The sequence below is a fragment of the Babylonia areolata genome, chromosome 18 (genome assembly GCF_041734735.1).
Source record: "Babylonia areolata isolate BAREFJ2019XMU chromosome 18, ASM4173473v1, whole genome shotgun sequence".
Classification (NCBI taxonomy): Eukaryota; Metazoa; Mollusca; class Gastropoda; order Neogastropoda; family Buccinidae; genus Babylonia; species Babylonia areolata.
The window spans coordinates 54,509,425-54,528,267 of NC_134893.1; the positions used below are offsets into that span (position 1 = coordinate 54,509,425).

Below are 18,843 nucleotides of genomic sequence, written 5' to 3' on the forward strand. Positions count from 1 at the left end.
GGGTTCAATCCTGATTAGCCACACAAATGACTCCCGACCAGGGTCATTTGAGGCTAGCCCTGATTGACTGCACTGGGATAAAAAAAAATTAAAAAATAAAATTAAAAAAAAAACAGCAGTGGGCAGAGGAGTACTTTTGAGGCTGTACATACATACATCCAGGGGATACCGACTTGACACGACACATACCATCTCGATGATCATGTTGCAGATCTCCTGCAGGAGGACGACGATGCGGCCCGGGGTGTTGTAGAACTGGGAGTTGGCCCACACCAGGCAGATCGTGTGGATCAAGGGGCCCAGCATGGGCCCGCTCTCGTCAAACTCCGCCTGCTCCAGGTCCTCCAGGTGGTGTCTCAGGGGCTTCAGGTACATGTTGATGTCCTGGGCCTCCGTCAGAGCTTGAAAGAACAAACAAAAAAAATACAGCTGTTACTTTTGACTGTATGCACACCTTGGGTACCACACTCAGACCTGCCCTAAACAGAAACAAGAGAGACAAGGCCTTCAAGACTCACTTGTGATACACTTTGTTTTTTTAAATCAAAGCTTTTTATGTATTGAGTATAATTTCAAAATGTAATGTTTAAGATGAGAAAGATCAGTTTAAAGCAAATCAAGTCCCCTAGCATTAATTACAGAGTAATTTCCCTTTTTTTACTATCTGCACCAAAACGTTTGCAAAATAAATAAAACTTCCATGCTTAGCAAAAGAAGTTCCTGTTTGAACAAAAAATGATAATAATGACTGCTCTTGTTGTTGGGTCAGAATATCAGATCAAAGTGCCAAGTTTAGAGAATACAAAAAATATAAATATAACAGTAAATGCAGTTGCATATAATTAGGCTTCATTTTTTATTTTTTGTGTGCCCATCCCAGAGGTGCAATATTGTTTTAAACAAGATGACTGGAAAGAACTGAATTTTTCCTATTTTTATGCCTAATTTGGTGTCAACTGACAAAGTAATTGCAGAGAAAATGTCAATGTTAAAGTTTACCATGGACACACAGACACACACACACACACACACACACAGACAACCAAACACCGGGTTAAAACATAGACTCACTTTGTTTACACAAGTGAGTCAAAAAGTGTCCTCTGGCAAAATTCTGTAGAAGAAATCCACTCTGATGGGTACACAAATATACAGGCATGCACTCAAGGCCTGACTAGCACGCTGGGTTATGCTGCTGTCAGGCATCTGCCTAACAGATGTGGTGTAGCGTATATGTATTTGTCTGAACGCAGTGATGCCTCCCTTAAAAACAGAAACTGAAACTGCACTAAATTTGAAAAAAAAAATGAAGATAGTGAAAGAAAACATACAGACAGACAGAAATAAAAGCTAGAAGACTAAAGAACAAACAACATGAACACAGAACAGACAAAATGTGAATGGGTGCATTAATTTAGTTTCCATGTAGTTACCTGCCACAACATCTCTGAAGATATTCTTGAAAGAAGGGAAGTAACTGCTGTTTGTCCTCTCAAGCAGCTCGGCCATTTTCCTCACCTTGGGATCTCGTAACTGGCAATTGAAGAGAAAAAAAAAAAGCGAATGATAATCAGTGAGGTACTTTTCTATTGAAAAAAATAATGATTAAAACTCTGTCTCTCAAAAAAGAGAAAAACTCTTTCTCTTGAAAAATAATTAAATTATTATTCCTTTCTTTAATTTTTTTTATATTTTTTTTTAAAGAATTGAATACCATATATATAAACATATATATATATATTTGTTTTTGTTTTTGCTTTTTATTCATCATCACTTAACAAGCACCAACACAAGAAATATATTTTCATACATGAGAACATACTGTATGAAACATTCCAATTTCCAGTTACATGCGCACATCACTTGGCTGGCGTCTTTCTCCACCAGACTTTCATGCAAAACTAGTTTGATAAATAAATAAGTAAAGCACTCTCTAGGTGCAGATGCCATGGAAGAAAATCTGTCAGCCTCGACTGTGTTTGCACTAAATGAGGACTAAACATATATTTTCGATCCCAAATTTAGTCATCACCAACACAACGTCTTGACTGTGCTTGCACTAAAAGAGGACTGAACACATATATCTTTTTCTTTTTTTTTTTAAACAAAATTTTTATTCAGTAAATATGTCACACATGTACAGATAGACAGCAGAGCAACAACAAGCTAATAGCTTATATCGTGCTCAGGAATGTGATTAAATACATTTGTTTCGTTTGACGGCTGGTGGACGCTACACACTTGCAATTATGTTGAAATACACATTTTCCAACTGCATATAAACGACAGTCATTGCAGACATATATTGTTTCCCCCTTTTTTTTTCTTTTTTTTTTTTTGAGCCGCTGTGGAGATTAATATATTTAAAGAATTTACAATGAACATAAACATCATTTTTAAGATACGTTGTTCACAACAGAACGCAGAAAAAGGTAAGAAAAACAAGTCAGTGAATAAGATAAAGAAATGAAAGAAGAAGAAGAAAAAAAAGAGAAGAAAAAATATGCACATGGAGAGGGAATAACATTACACATAACTGTACTTGATTAGACCGACTAGACAGGAAGTATGGAAAGATTACATGTTCAATGTAGAAGATATAGTGAGTCACACCTACACACCTAGAACAGTGCACACTTAAAATCTACAGGATTCAGTGATGAATCTGTGTACAGTTTCAAATATCAGCATGTTTATGTTAAGCTGAAAATTGGAATTACCGTACAGGAGAGTATGTATCTAATATATTCTTGGGGAAGACTTGAGACAGTATTTCTATGAGCCACGCTAAAACGTGGACACGATAGCAAATAGTGCTCAGCTGTTTCTCTACCACTGCCACAATCGCATATATCTTTTAACCCAAAGTCATCGCCAACAGAGGACCTGCAGACACCCACCTGTTCATAGATGCACTCCAGATTCTGGGTTTTGTTCTCCCAGAACTTGATCTCCACAAAGGGGGTTGGGTGCAGGCCCTCCAGCAGAGGTTGAGAGGAATCTCGCTTCAGGACATCCCGGATCTGGTGGGTCCACTCAATCACCACCGTCTCGATGGCGTGGACCAGGTTGCGGTCATACGTTTCCCCTCTGTTGTCATGAGGTGAATAAATAATAGATAAGCTTACATAAATAAATAAATAAATAAATAAATAATAATTATATATTATTAATAATAATATTTATTCACCTTTTTTTTCTTTTCTTTTTTTTCAAGGCCTGACTAAGCGCGTTGGGTTACGCTGCTGGTCAGGCATCTGCTTGGCAGATGTGGTGTAGCGTATATGGATTTGTCCGAACGCAGTGACGCCTCCTTGAGCTACTGAAACTGAAACTGAAACTGTCATGAGGGCAAAGAAAAGAAGAGCTGATATAGATCACTGGGTGTTGTGTTGTGTTGTGCTGTGTTGTGTTGTGTTGTGTTACATTGTGTTTTTTTCAAGTCTTCATTAGCCAGCTCATCGTCAGTTTGTTTCATAAGTGGATATAGCAATACCAAGTGGAGAAAGATACAATTACAACTCTTTTTTTCCCCAAATATTTCTGTCAACTCTGTGTGTGCTGATTTTATTTTCAAGTCAAGTCAGGGTTACACCACCACCCCTACACCCTTAAAGAAAAACAAACAAAAAACCACAGATAATATAGCTTCTTCTTTTTTTTTTTTTCTTTTTTTTTTCTTTTTTTTAACACAGAAAAAAGACATATGCATTTCTTTAAAAATCTTCCATCAGCGACCATTCTATCAAATATGCCATATAAACAAGGGAAAAAAAACAACACACACAAATAACCACACATACACACAAATAAAAAAAAAGCACAAAAAAAGATGGCACAAGAGAAAAATAACATGCACAAAGCAAAAAAAAAAAGATAAATTAATTTAAAACACACACACACACACACACACACACACACACACGAAACAAAATGACATGCACAAAGTTTTACTTTTCAGCCTCCTCTTCCGCAGCTTCCACCTGGTCAGTACCGACAGGAAGGGGAAGGAGGGTCTTCCCCTTGGCCTGGCCCGACACCACATACACATTGCTCTTGAGGTTGTGCACGTGCCGCTTTACATCTTCAGACACCACTTTGGGCCAGTGGTCATGGTTCCTCTCGTTGGACAGCAGGGGCACAAGGACCTACACAGGTGTGATTAGCAGCCCACAGTTACACAAGTGCATGCACATGTACACACACACGGGCGCACGCACCCATGCATGTACGCAATTACGCACGCATGCACACAAACGTATGCACACACCCACACACACACACACACACACTGAGCTGCTCTAACTGGACAGCATGGCACAAGGATTTGCACAGATATACGACAACAACACTGAACCCAAAGATACAGGAGCCCATACTATCACACCCACACACTCACACGAACGTGTGCACACACACACACACACACACACACATACACACACACATACACAACAGTACATGTATGAGCACACTTATACACTTGCAAACACACACATACTTGTGACATGCATGAATAGATATGCATTCATCTATTGTTCTTATAGAGTTTAGCACTGGAATTTTTTTTCTTTTTTTCTTGAACCATAGGCAGACAGGAAGGTAAACTCTGGTATGCTCACACACTACAACACACACACACACACACACACACACACACACACACACACACGGTTTTCTCATCCAAGTGGAAACCCAGTACTCTAATAAAAGTATCCTTTCAATGCATAAAATACTGGAGCATGCATTGTGAAATTCATTGACATTCCATTTTAGAGATCAAATTAACAATATGCAATTAACAGATTATGATCAAGAAATGTCATAGAAATATGGCAGGAACGTAAATATAGTTTTAAATCAGTTAATGTTTCAAATGTATTTCCTTCTAGATGATATGAAGGATGACCCTGTCTGATACAACAATCAGTATTAGAGTCGTATACCTGTTCGAGAGACCTGACACAAAAAGTCAACAAGTCAAATCTAGAACAGAAGATGAAGAAGAAAAAAAAAAGAACAAAATGTCAGTGCAGCTTGGAGTCATATAACCAAAATATATCTCATTTTATTTTAGTCATCAACTGTCTTACTCTTAGAGTTTCCTTCTTAATTATCTAAAAAAAATAAATAAATAAACACCACTGCTGTTTAAATGGGACTATTCTTTTGTCAATAATTGTTCATCAAATTACATAAAATCTTTAAGTCATATTTACTCATTCACACACACACACACACACACACACACACACACACACACACACACACACACACACACACACACACACACACACACACACCACACACAGTGCTTTTTTTTTTAATCATGCTGAAGCGATAGAATTCAACATTTTAGAACAACAGTGCAGAAGATCAAACACAAAACAACAAGTAGGTGCACTGTTCAGCAACATTTTTAAACAGCAAAAACTTGTATTATGGTTTGTGTCACGAAATGCACTTGTGTAATATAACATTATGTTACTGTGTAGAGTGCAACAATCTGTTGTCATTGAATCATACCATTCAAGGTTCAGTTTTATTAAGAAGCCATGAAAGGAATGAATGCCATTCAAAGATTAGTCAAGACATTACCATGAATGATTAAATACTAACACTTTGTGACATACCTGACTGGGAGCTTTATAATGCAACAGGAAAAATTGGAACTGATGTTAGTTACATAACAAACCCCTTGAAAGAAACAATTCTTTTGAAAACCTTAATTCATTACTGTTCATGAAGTTGTGATTTAGTCCTGCATCAAATGTACAATATAAGTTTACTGATTTAGTCTTGTATCGTGAGTACAATATGATTGCACAAAAACTGCTTCCTTGTTGTGTATGTTAGAATAATTATCATACTGTTGTTTCTGTATTCAAAAGTAAAGAAATTAAACTGGATTACATAAGATGTGTGAGGGAAAGCAGAGGAATGGTTCATGCTGAGTTAACTGTACAAAGATTGACAGTATTCTATTCACGTTTGTCACCTGTAAGTTGCTGTATCATTCCAAAATATCATACAAAAAACTACAAATATGGATGTCACAGTCTGTTTGACTTGACAGATCATTCTCATCGCACAGTGACCTGTATGAAAATAACATCAACAAAAAAACCAACAATGTCATGAACCGCAAAAGTGGAGATTTTCTCTTTTACAAAAGTTCTTCTTGTGCCTCATTATCCTCCTCTATTCTCTCTGGAGGCTATTATAGCTTTTCCAGGATGACTCAGCAGCCTCACAAATCTGCTCCACTCAAAAGCAAAAGGAAAAGTAAATCTGACTGTGACAGCTCTCTAATGAAAGATCTGCAAAGCATTCCTCCTCACAAAATGTTGTCAATTTGAAAAGAGCGTACATGAATGCCATGTAAAATACAATTCATTTCAAATCAGTTCGGCTTAGAGCCAAGCCAACTGCATGGGGCCATATGAGGACTGACAGCATGTGAAATAGCAAACAATGTAAGCAAAAACCATGCCATACAATAAAATCTATTCACTTGGAACAAATCTGGAAGATTGGGTACAATTACATTTATATTATACTATAGCAAATAAGCCCAGAATATTCCTTTGGCATATACCACTGAAGCGCATTTCTCACTACAGTCATGACATTTTCAAAAAATGAATTTAATCATAGCGCAATATAGTCATAAATAACATAGGAAACAAACAGTTCTGAAATTTAAAACAAACAAACAAACAAACAAAAACCACATGCACACACAAGCAAACACATATACAGTGATACACTTAAGAATTTTTTCCAAAGGTCCACAGGATATGCAATATACAACAAAGTCTTCCAGTGATAAACCATCATGAAAACTTATGCATAGAGATTTTTCAGATATATCAGAATACAGCCAACAGAGGAACATGTCATGATGGGACAAACATAAAGTAGGACAAACATGTAGCATTGTGGTGACCTAGTGGTAACATGAACACCAAGGATGTGAGAGAATCTGAGTGCACATGATTAAATTCTACACTTGGCAGTATTTTCTCCTCATATATAGACACTATGTAAGTAGTGGGCTGGATGTTAGTATGCTAGTCTTTTAGATGAGATAATAAACTGAGGTCCTGCATGTTGCAGGTACTTTACGCACTTTAAAAAATAAACCCACAGCAACAAAAGGGTATATGTTGTCCCTGGCAAAATTGTGTAGAAAAATCCACTTTGATAGGAAAATAAATACATTTGCAGGAAGAAAAAAAGAAAAATATATACATATGGATGCTGCTGCACTATAGCAACTTGCTCTCCCTGGGGAGAGCAGTCTGAATTTCACACAGAGAACTGCTGTGACAAAAAAGTAATATATACTAGTATACACTAATACAGATCCACAGTCTTGTAAGTTTACCTAATGTGGAATGAATTGCCACCACATCCATAAATTACACAACTGAGAAACAATTTTAAGAAATGCTGATGCTGATTAACTGACTGATCAGTTCATTTATTTATCAATGAACCATCTCAATCAGGTGCATATGTACAGTTATTCAGTCTCATAAGTTTAATAAATAACAAAACTTTACTATAACAAGAGTCTTTACTGTCTTAATGAAATGCAAACCATCCTTAGAAAATTAATTATGTTCCAGAAAAGCCAAATTCACATAAGATACATGTGTTATAACACTTCTAAAAGTATGAAAACTCGTAAGATACATATGTTGTGTTGTAAAACTTCTACAAATATGAAAACTCACCTCATCAACGAAAGCAGACAGCTGGTCTAGCGGTGCCTGGGACATGTCACCATACAGTAGTTGTGTTCTGAAATTTGTGTCTTTTGTAATGGGATCTCGGGACTTCTTGACAAAATAGCAAGCTTTGCCTTTGGGGTTCTGTGGCCACTCATATTGCACAATCAAAGACCCTGATGATGTTGCGATCAGTAGAATCGAAACGATATCTGGTTTTTCAAAGAAGTCAATGAACATTTGTTTGCTTTCATCTAAACTGTACATCTTGGCGAATTTGTCTGGCTTGATTCTGAGAGTCTTCAGAACATAGTCTGCCATGAATTCCACCCGGTTGTCGTTGAGCTCAAGTTCGCTCGCCATGATGATTTTTTTATTATTCACGTAGCACTATCACCTTCAGAACAACATTCGATGAAAAAAGCAAGGATTTTGTTTTTTCCTTGATAAGTATAGTGTCTACGTGGTAAGGCTGTGCGCTGTCATCTGGAGTTGTTTTCTGCAGCCCTGGTCGCCGTGCCTTCTTGGTCCTGCAAGCAGCGCCGTGTTGTGTGGACTTCGTTGTCATGGCAGGTTGCTATGGCATGTCTTTTCACCGAGAAACACGCCGTACGACCGAATTCTTCCCAAACATCCGTCATGAATTTCCATTCCAAACCATTTGTTTTGCCAACTCTCCTCCGAAGACCCAAGCCCTAAACAAATGCTGTTATACACAACCCTACTCACCCTCCAGGAAGTTGAGCGGCATAAAGGATTTTCGGCAGCTCCAAGTTTGCCACTTAGCGTATCCTAAACCTTTGGAATTAGCCGCAGAGACTCATTGATTCATAATACAGATTTTACGCTAGGAGGCAAAGACTTAGCGCTACTTAGGTCGCTCATGCAACTCATCCATATACTTTTTAATCCAGCTTTCATTGCTATGTTATTGTAACAGAGACTTATTAACTGACCTGTAAAAGCAGGTCACGATAACCCAATCAGTGCCAGGTCAGACCATTAATACTCAGTGAACTTGGTGCTCCTCATTTACAGGGCATACGTAGTGGGTTCGGCTGTGACTCAGTGTCAGAGCACTGAGGTGGGTAAATAGTGGGGATTGTGCAAACCTGTCAGTGCCTGCACGACATTTGTGTGCGGTAAATGACGAACTCGGAAAAAAAGGGTTAGTGTTACAATACAAAATTTTAAAAAGAAATCAATGACCAAAGTGACACTGAAATCATCAGTCAAGACCCTGTGGACATTTAGATGCCAGAGACAACCAGTGATCAATAAGACTGCTGAACTGTTTTCGAAAGAAAACAGAGATTGATGAAAGAAAAAATCAAAGAATTTAGCAGCGGATACGACAACGCGCGCGCGCACACACACACACACACACACACACACACACACACACACACACACACAGAGAGAGAGAGAGAGAGAGAGAGAGAGAGAGAGAGAGAGAGAGAGAGAGAGAAGGAAATTACCCCCAAAGGACTGACAAAAAATAACATGAGTTTGCCCTTTTACTCTCAAGCGCGAAGGAATAGGCCATTATTATCTTATTCTTTTCATGTTGTGCTGAGTTTCAGATACGTGTTATTCTCTGTTCATGAAATATTTCGGTGTGACAGACATATGTGTGTGTGTGTGTGTGTGTGTGTGTGTGTGTGTGTGTGTGTGTGTGTGTGTGTGTCTGTCTGTCTGTCTGTGTCTGTGCGTGTGTGTGCAGTGCAGTGTGTGTGTGTGTGTGTGTGTGGACCAGAAACCATCAACCCGCGCATCAGAAAAGCCCGTGGAGCCTTCAACCTTAACCTTTAGTGCATGCACACACACACACACACACACACACACGCGCGCGCGGTGAGCGCAACGTCCCTCCCTTTGTTCTCTGTACTCGCTCGCTGAACTGTTTGCTATCGAACCTGCACCTTTGACCCCTGGTTGTGCGCCTGCGAGGAACAGGCATAGGCGCTTGCCTGCCGCGAAGACGAACTCGCCGAGCAGGAAAGAGAAAACAAAAGCCCATCAAAACTGTCGTTTCCGTACGGACCCCCAACAGCACTACTGACAGTACCCCTGATGTGTCACCTGTGTGTGTTGACAGATCACTTTATGCGGCGCTGTTTGTGCTGCTTCCAACCTCGACACACGTGTTCCTGCTAACATTTTTACTTCCCGTGACATTGTCCCCTCTGATGACAATATTCCGAACTGTAATGTATCCCCCGTGCCAGTGATAGCCTCTGCTCCGCTTCCTACTCATGCCACATCTGTCTCAACTCCCTGACTTTTTTCATCCTTCCCATTGTCCTCCACTGCTCAGTCACCATCTTCTTCTTCCACTGTGTGTCTGCCTGACTCACCTGCTTCACCATTAGATTCCTCTCCCCTTACCTCTGATCTCTTTCATGCCTGTCTGTTCAATGCTCAATCTGTCTGCCCTGATCAAAAGACTGACTATATTTCTGATTTTATTTTTGAAAAAAAACTTTGATATCGTATTTCTTACCGAAACCTGGTTAAAGTCACAAGGTCACGAACCCAAACTTAAACAACTGACCCCCCCTGGATACCGTCAAAACTTTGTCACTTCCTCGATTGGCTCGTGGAGGTGGCATCGCCGCCGTCTACAGAGATATCTTGGAGTCTTCCCTCTCCTTCTCCCATAACCACGCCTTTCCATATGATACCTTCGAAATGCTAGAAGTCACTCTCAGTGTTCCCAGTATTACACTGTAGTACACTCTCAGTATTACACACACGCGCGCGCGCGCACGCGCACACACACACACACACACACACACACACACACACACATACACATAGACACACACATAGACATACACTGACACAGACATAGCACACACACACACACACACACACACACACACACACACACACACATACACACACACAACACACACACAGACATACCACACACACACACACACACACACACACACACACACACACACACACTGACACACACAGAGAGACATAACACACACACACACACACACACACACGCGCGCGCGCGCGCGCTAAACGCAGGACGCAACTGATATTGTGTTGTCTTTCAAGTCACTTTATTATGCTGCTATATCACTGAAAGACACCGCACAACAAGATATCAATACACAACACATTAAAGCCACTGCACAACAAAACATCCATTCACAATTCACCAGAGTCATGGGGTCCGGGTGGAGGGAGGGGGGTGAGGGGGGTGGGGGGGGTCTTACACTCAGTGAAACAGTTCACTGACACAAGGGGCGGGGATGGGAGGAATTAATGAATGAATGTTTTATGCATTTAGCAACAGGTGCATATGCATATATCGGAGAAGGGTTCACAAGCAATAAGTGAAAAGTAATCTATATAAAGACAACAGAGTCAACCGAATGACGTTTGATTCACGTGCACAACAATAAGTAGCATTTCGACGTGAGGTGAAACATGAGAGGATAACCAACAATCAACATCAGTTCAAGCTTGTGTCAGAGTTGAGTCCCTTGCACTCTTTCAGAGGGAGAGAGAGAGAGAGAGAGAGAGAGAGAGAGAACGAACGAACGAACGAAATTGTTTTAATGAACTTTGGCCATGGACCACAATTCAAAACCAGGGGACTGGGGGTGGGCATGGGAAGGGGTATTATAACACTTGAACAGATGACACAATATCATAATATTCATGGACTTGACATTAATTCTACTTAATTAGGTCTGAGTATATGATTTCTCCTTTTGATCGCATGGAAAATAAATTTTGATACATGGAAATTTCTCTGCTTGTTGTTTGATCGGAGAAGTGAACTAAGAGACATGTTTAAACAGTCTTGAAGAAATTTTGTCCGTAAATCATTATATACATAACAAACAAACAACAAATGGTATTCATCTTCTAGTTCATCTTGGCAAAAAGGACAATGCTTTAAAACATCATTTTCAGTGTACCTATTAACATTGTTATTTAAAGGACGCACATTAAATCGGGCCTGAGACAACGCCACTCTGAAACAATATTCATCAGCATTTGTTATGTATTTTTCTTTTTCAAATACAACTTTGAATGATCTGTAGCATGAATATCTCTCTCTATCACTAATAGTACCCGACCATTCTTGAATGAAGATATCTATAAGTCTTTGCTTGAAAGTAATAAGAAATCCTTTCACATCACCAACACCCTGCTGCAACCACACAAAATTAAAACCTGTTGTACATAATATTTCTCTAACTTGAGAAGCCCAACACTGTTTTCCATTTAAATCTAATCCAAGCAACATCTGATAAGCCATGTAAGGCAATCTATTTTGATCCATCTGTAGTATTCTCAACCAGTACCTTATAACATTTAATAACGAGTTTATAAATAACGGATATCTACCAAGATCACCATAAACCACTTTGTTTGGTGTTTTCACTGGCACTCCCAAGAATCGCTTACATGCTAATAAATGAATTTTTTCTACATTCTCTAGTGTATTCATACCCCAAATTTCAGATCCATACAACAGAACAGGCTGTACCTTTACATCAAATATTTTGAAAAATACTGCATATGACATTTCTTTATACTTTTGAAAAGCCTTCACAAGGCTCGTGGTTGCCCTTTTGCCTTTCACAACAAGATGTTCGGTCCCCTTTTTGGGACTTATCTTTGATGTGAATGTATACCCTAAATAACAGTATTCATTTACTACTTCTATTTCTTCATCTTAAAAAAAACCCACTTCTCATGCCTACCTAAAAATCCGCCTTTTCTGAACACTATTATTTTTGTCTTCTGCACATTAATTTTCAACTTCATCACCTGACAGCATGATTTAAGAATATTCAACTGATTTTGAAGTCCTATTGGAGTTGTTGATAATAAAGCAATATCATCGGCAAAAAGCAATATGAACAGTTCCATGCTACCTGGTATCAACTGAACCCCATGTCGACCTGACACAGACATATGTTCAGCAATCTGATTGATAAATGTACAAAATAAAGTAGAGCTCATGACACATCCCTGTCGTACACCAAGTGGACAATCAAAAAATTCAGAATATTGTGAATTAACCCACAGAGAGAGAGAGAGAGAGAGAGAGAGAGAGAGAGAGAGAGAGAGAGAGAGAGAGAGAGAACTGAATAAATGATTCATTCATTCATTCATTCTTATTTAATGTATTTAGCCATTGTTACATGATTATAGGTATGCATACACCTGGAGTTTAGTGAAGGGTTTACAAGCAATTAGCTGAAAATGAACTGGATAAAGACAACAAACAGAAGTCACCAAATGACACCCGATTCACGTGCACAATATGAAGCATTTCGACGACAGAAAACAAGATTTTTGTTGTTGTTGTTGTTTTGTTTTGTTTTGTTTGGGGTTGTTTTTTTTCAGCTGAGTGAGTGAAATGAGAGGGTAACCAACAACCAGGGACCTCGGTTTATCGTCTCATCCGAATGACTGGACGCTCAGTTCTGTGTTGTCGTTTTTTTCCAGTCAAACTTGGGAGAGAGGGATATTCCGGGACTCGAACCCAGACCCTCACGGACACTGTATTGGCAAATCAGCGTCTTAACCATTCTGCTACGTTTCTCCTTCTAAAAAGGGAATGCCAACAGCACCGGCTTTTCCAGGCGTTCCCACATCCCAGTACTGACAAGGCCTGACTGACGTTGTGTAACTCGGTGATCGGATGAGAACAGGTGTTTTCAACGTGGAATGGCCGTTGGCCAATCACAACACGAAACTAACACCACTGACAAGGACAAGCTACACGACTTCTCCCTCACCTGTCAGCAGGAGGGGGGGGGGGGGGGCGGGGGGGGGGGGGGGGGGGGGGGGGAACTGTGGCACGCTCGTGTGCCCAGGGTGAAGAACATAGACCTCGCACAGAGACCCACACTGAGGAAGAAGGGGTGACAGAGGAATTCGAATCGAACCCTAAACCTCCTAAGAGGGCACCCAACAGCTCGCTAGCTGGCTGGCTCGGTGGGTCATCTTCTCCCAAAGCTTGGTTCAAATAGACATCGAATATTCTTGTTTGTTGTCGGGTTTGGTTTTTGTTGTTGTTGTTGTTGGGTTTGTTTGGGAGGGTGTTTTTTGTTTGTTTGTTTGTTTGTTGTTGTTTTTTGGGGTTTTTTTTTGTTCTTGTTGTTTTGGGCTGTTGTTTTTGTTTTTGTTTTTTGCTGTTGCTTTTTTTGTTTTTTTTTGGTCACAACAGATTTCTCCGCGTGAAATTCGCGATACTCTCCCCAGGGAGAGCGCGTCGCTACACTGACAGCACCACCCTTTTTTTTTGGGGGGGGGGGGGGGGTGAGGGGGGGCGGGGGGGGGGGGGTGGAGGGTTCCTGCCTGCAATTTTGTTTTCGTCTCGAAGTGGATTTGTCTACAGAATTTTGCCAGGGACAACTCTTTTGTTGCCGTGGGTTCTTTTACGTGCGCTAAATGCATGCTGCACACGGGACCTCGGTTTATCGACTCATCCGAATGACTAGCTTCCAGACCACCACTCAAGGTCTTGTGGAGTGGGAGAAAATACTGGCGACTGCCGGTGTGATTCGAACCAGTGCGCTCAGATTCTCAGTCTGACTTCCTAGACGGACGCGTTTCCTCTAGGCCATCTCTCCACGTTTCCCAACTTTATATACTTTTTAAACTCATCTGAAGAGTTAGAACAATCCAGACATTGGACATAACATACACGCGCGCGCGCGTGCGCGCGAGCCGTTGCAGTATGTTATGCACATGTGTAAATGTGTCTTGTGTAAGCATTACTTTCCGTTTCCACACAATTCACGTTTGCCCCGAATGTTTCATAACCATCTTTGTCACCACAAACATCACCCACTATTTATTAATGAATTAATTGAAAATGAAGTGGAAGGGAAACTCAGATTGAAAGTCCAACGCACTAACGACTCGTCACTATGAATCCTGAAGGCCCGATCAGGCATCTGCTTTTTTTTTTTGCTTTTTTTTTTTTTCCGAATACGTGGTGTAGCGTATGGGAATCAGTCCTGACGCACTTTTTAACTCCTCCTTGAAACTAAAACTGCACACACACACACACACACACACACACACACACACACACACACACACACACAAACAAACAAACAAACAAATAAATAAAAATAAAAAAAACAAAAAAACCACCCTGAAACTACGATTCCTATTTTCAAACAAAGTTAGAATCCGAAGCAAAACAAAAAAACAAAAAAAATTAAACATGAAGAGACACTTCCCCTCGTCCCACATTGGTATCCTGCGCCTGCACCTGCACCTACACGTGCCCAGTGGTGACCTCAACGCCGTGACCTTGGGCACGTGCGGCGCTGTTGGTGGTGGTGGTGGTGGTGGTGGCCAGCTTGCTGTCAGAGATGACAGAGGTGGCGGCATCTCCTGTGGTGTTGGTGGTGGTGGTGGTGCTGCTGCTGTTGCTCCCGTCCCCAGTGGCGCAGAGGAGGTGGCGGTACAGTAGAAAGACGCGCCTGTTGCAAATGAAAGCGGCGAAGACGTAGAGACCTTGCAGGCCGCACAGCACGTTAAACGCGTGCCACATGATGGGCGAGTCTATGCTGGCCGCTGCCAAGCCCGCCAACCAGTTGATTCCTGAGCGACAAGTAATTAAACCTAATTAATTAATCAATTTATTTATTGTTTTTATTTATTTATTAAAGAATGGGAATCGGCGGCATCAGTGCATCAAAACAGCAAAAAGCGATGGGCACCGTTGTCAAAAACTAGTGGAGAATTATAAGTTGGAATTCTTAAAAAATAAAAATAATAACTTAATAATGATAATAATAATTAATTAATCGGTTCTGTCCCCCTATTCCAGCTCCACCCCCTGCATCGTTTCCAAATCTAGGAGTATTTATTCAACACTAATTATTCTCAATTCTTTCTCCCCCACCCCCCACCCCCCCCACCCCCCAACGCCCCCCTCCCCCTTCTTTTTCTTTCCTTTCCCCTATCTTCCCAGTCACCATCCTCTTGAGACACAGGTTGTGAAACTGTTGACTTCATTTTGTGGACTATGTTTTTGTCGAACAACAGAATCCTCTCTCTCTCTCTCTCTCTGCCTCTGTGTGTGTGTGTGTGTGTGTGTGTGTGTGTGTGTGTGTGTGTGTGTGTGTTGTGTTGTGTTACTCGCTTCCCTTTTGCAAAGATATGAGCGATGTTGTGTCTCTCAGTTTGACGTTATCCTTGAACATTATACATGTACTGAGTATAACAACATTTAAATGTGTATATGTTTGTGCGAATAACGGCAGATGTGTACGTCGGCTATAGTGCTATCTTCACCGTTGGAAAATAATACTTTAATTCATTCATTCATTCTCAACACACACACACGTGCGGATGCACACGCACACGTACACGCACATGCGGTGCGTGTGTGTGTGTGCGTGTGTGTGTGTGTGTGTAATTAATCACCAGGAAAACACAAGGCCTTTAACTTTCCTTCCTTTCTCATTTACACAAATCTTGTTGGAATGGTGATGTTTAGCAACCTTGTAAAATGCTTGAAACAAGGGGCGAAAATTTGACAACTGATAATGTGTGTGGGATGACAAGCAGGCCGTACATGGTTGTGTTTTGCTGGTGATGTGTACTCTTTGTCAACCAGGCTGTCCATCTCACCGGTCAGTGATGACATACGGATGAAGACAAGAAGCTGGCGATGCTGATGGCGGACGGAGCGCTTTCTGGTGAGACTAATGGGGCGCAAGGCGACTACGGTGCAGAGGAAGAGCACCAGGTTGACTAGCATCATCAGAGAGATGGGCAGCACGGAGGCCAGCAGCAGACTCCAGCGGTTGGACAGGTAGCAGATGCCCACTCCATAGCCCAGGTCCATGGAGCAGCTGTCCCGGCGGTTAGCCAGGTAGTTGGCCAGCAAGGTGAGGCAAACCACGAGAGCGGGGCCTGCCGTGGCCACCATGGCGTAGCGGGCCAATGTCCACCTATCCTGGTCAGCCCTGTGGATGTGGATGTGGGCATGGTGAAGAAGGCGGGTGAAGATGCGGTACATGTGGAAGGAGCAGACCAGCATCCAGGTGAAGGAGGACAGAAGGAGGTAGTGGATGAGAACGCCCAGCACCACGCAGGCAGTGGGGAACTCCACCCGGGCCACCCCCAGCTGGAAGGTCAACATGGCCAGCAGCAGAGTCAGCACCAGCGCCAGGGTGTTCTTTCCTGGCAGCGTCCTCAGTTCGGGGAAGAGGCAGTAGGTGCACAGCACCAGGAACAGGCTCACCACGGACAGGCTCTGGCAGACGACGGACACCGTGATCATAGAGGGGGAAAAGAGGTTTTCGGGTAGTGCCAGTGTCGGGGATGAAGCAAGAGAGCCGTAAATCTGATCGGCGCAAACCAACACCTTGCCGTTCTGCAACACTTCCACGTACTGGAAGCTTATCGTTCTTCCCGACAGACGGTGGAAGAGGGAGCCTGTGTTTTCATTGAGAGTGAACGTGTTGCCAGGAAAAGAGTCACCAGACACATCAACCAACACTTTACTGCATAGCATAGTGTCCATAACTGAAATGTACGACGTTTCATTGTTTGAAGCTCCAACAATTCTGTGGAAATCTAAACCATATTCTGAAACCATTCCATCGGATGTTAGAAGGGTAGGTGCAAAGTACTCAAAGACAAGGTGTGCGGGGTGGTAGGCGGGCGAAGCTATGAACTGACAGACAATCCCGCCAACTGGGAAATTCCAAGTATCGTGGGTCATCTCAATCAACTGATTTTCAATGCTATCTAAATGACTCGAGTTAATAACTGGAAGACTCAACGTGACAAAGGTCTTTAACAAGAAACTCTCTACGATAGCGATTTTGTTTACACTTATAGTCTTGTTACCATCACTTGCATTGATTCCTGTAAACTGACCATTTGAGCTCAACATTATGTTACGCACCCGTGCTACAATGCGTAACTTATTCATCATGAATGCATACATGAAAATCGAGTCGAGCTTTTCCATAAAGGTGTCCCATATACTGTGGCCGACAGCACTGAGTGAAGACAACGTGATCAATGTCATGTTGTGTGGACGCAGTATAACGGTGAAGCCATACCGGAGTCCTGTCACACTGGAAAACTGTACCACGCACTCCCTGTTTTTCACTTTTCGCGTCATGGAGCATTCAAGGGGTCGGCACTTGCGCTGCAACAATCATATTCAAACCGAACAATCATATTCAAGGACATGACAACTGACTGACTAAAAGCATGGTTTCACCCAAATGATTTGTGGGTGATCTTTTTTAAGTTTCATGAGCATAAGCGTGAACCTTTTTTTTTTTTTTTTTTTTTAAATGTTTGGACGTAAAAAGGAAAACCAACCAAACTCCAATTTGACAACAAAAAAAGGAGAAGGAATTGATGAAAATAACAAGGCTGAAAACAGGATTTAATATAATCATCATCATCCTGATTTACAGTAGTTTTTATTGTTTGTTGCAGATGATAATTAGACACTGCAATTGGATGGCAAAACCAATTTAATGGGGGGAAAAAACAACACTGAGGCAGACAGAGAACGCTTAACTGCTCATTTAGACAACAAAAATCATCGTATTTCTTAAGGGTGGCTATCTTTCTGCAAATGATATTTGGTGCTATTGGAATGAGATGGTAAAGACATCAGATCCCTCTCTCTCTCTCTCTCTCTCTATATATATATATATATATATAGAGAGAGAGAGAGAGAGGTGTGTGTGTGTGTGTGTGTGTGTGTGTGATAGAGTACAACTGGCAAGGGGCTTTGATTTATTATAAGAGATATTTAAAGAATTAAATATCCTTGGTCGCAAGCGCCAAGTTGTTACAAAGTTAGCTTGGCGAGGGGGCCTATAATTTTCAATGAGATATTAAGAATTAAAACTTCCTTGTTCACAAGCGCCAAGTTGTACCCAAGTACACTTAGTGGTAAAGAGCTGTGGTTTAGGGATCGATTTAATTTGGATAAAAGAATCGAAACATTAAAAGGAATAATATGGATCTATTTTGTGATGGGTCTTTATCCTGTCGTCAGGATATTTTGAAGGATCAAAATCCTGTCGACGACGCCACTTTTGTAGCCGTGTACCCAAGTGGT

General features: G+C 41.2%; 2 protein-coding genes across 2 annotated transcripts in view; both read right to left on the minus strand.

The window, feature by feature from the left end:
• LOC143292914 (dynein beta chain, ciliary-like) overlaps nt 1-8,283 on the minus strand; it is an 85,553-nt gene extending 77,270 nt beyond the window's left edge. The window contains exons 1-5 of the mRNA XM_076603605.1: nt 7,743-8,283; nt 3,955-4,148; nt 2,901-3,090; nt 1,434-1,533; nt 190-401 (exon numbers count right to left, since the gene is read on the minus strand). Coding sequence (XP_076459720.1) covers nt 190-401; nt 1,434-1,533; nt 2,901-3,090; nt 3,955-4,148; nt 7,743-8,099 — 1,053 coding nt within the window. The 5' untranslated portion in view covers nt 8,100-8,283. The remainder of the gene's footprint in view (nt 1-189; nt 402-1,433; nt 1,534-2,900; nt 3,091-3,954; nt 4,149-7,742) is intronic.
• A 6,729-nt stretch (nt 8,284-15,012) lies between these two features.
• On the minus strand, nt 15,013-17,265 carry LOC143292280 (latrophilin receptor-like protein A). The gene is made up of 2 exons (XM_076602465.1): nt 16,377-17,265; nt 15,013-15,341 (listed from the first exon to the last, which is right to left on the minus strand). Exons 1-2 carry the CDS (start codon nt 17,263-17,265, stop codon nt 15,013-15,015), a joined length of 1,218 nt encoding a protein of 405 aa, XP_076458580.1.
• Between the last annotated feature and the right edge of the window lie 1,578 nt (nt 17,266-18,843).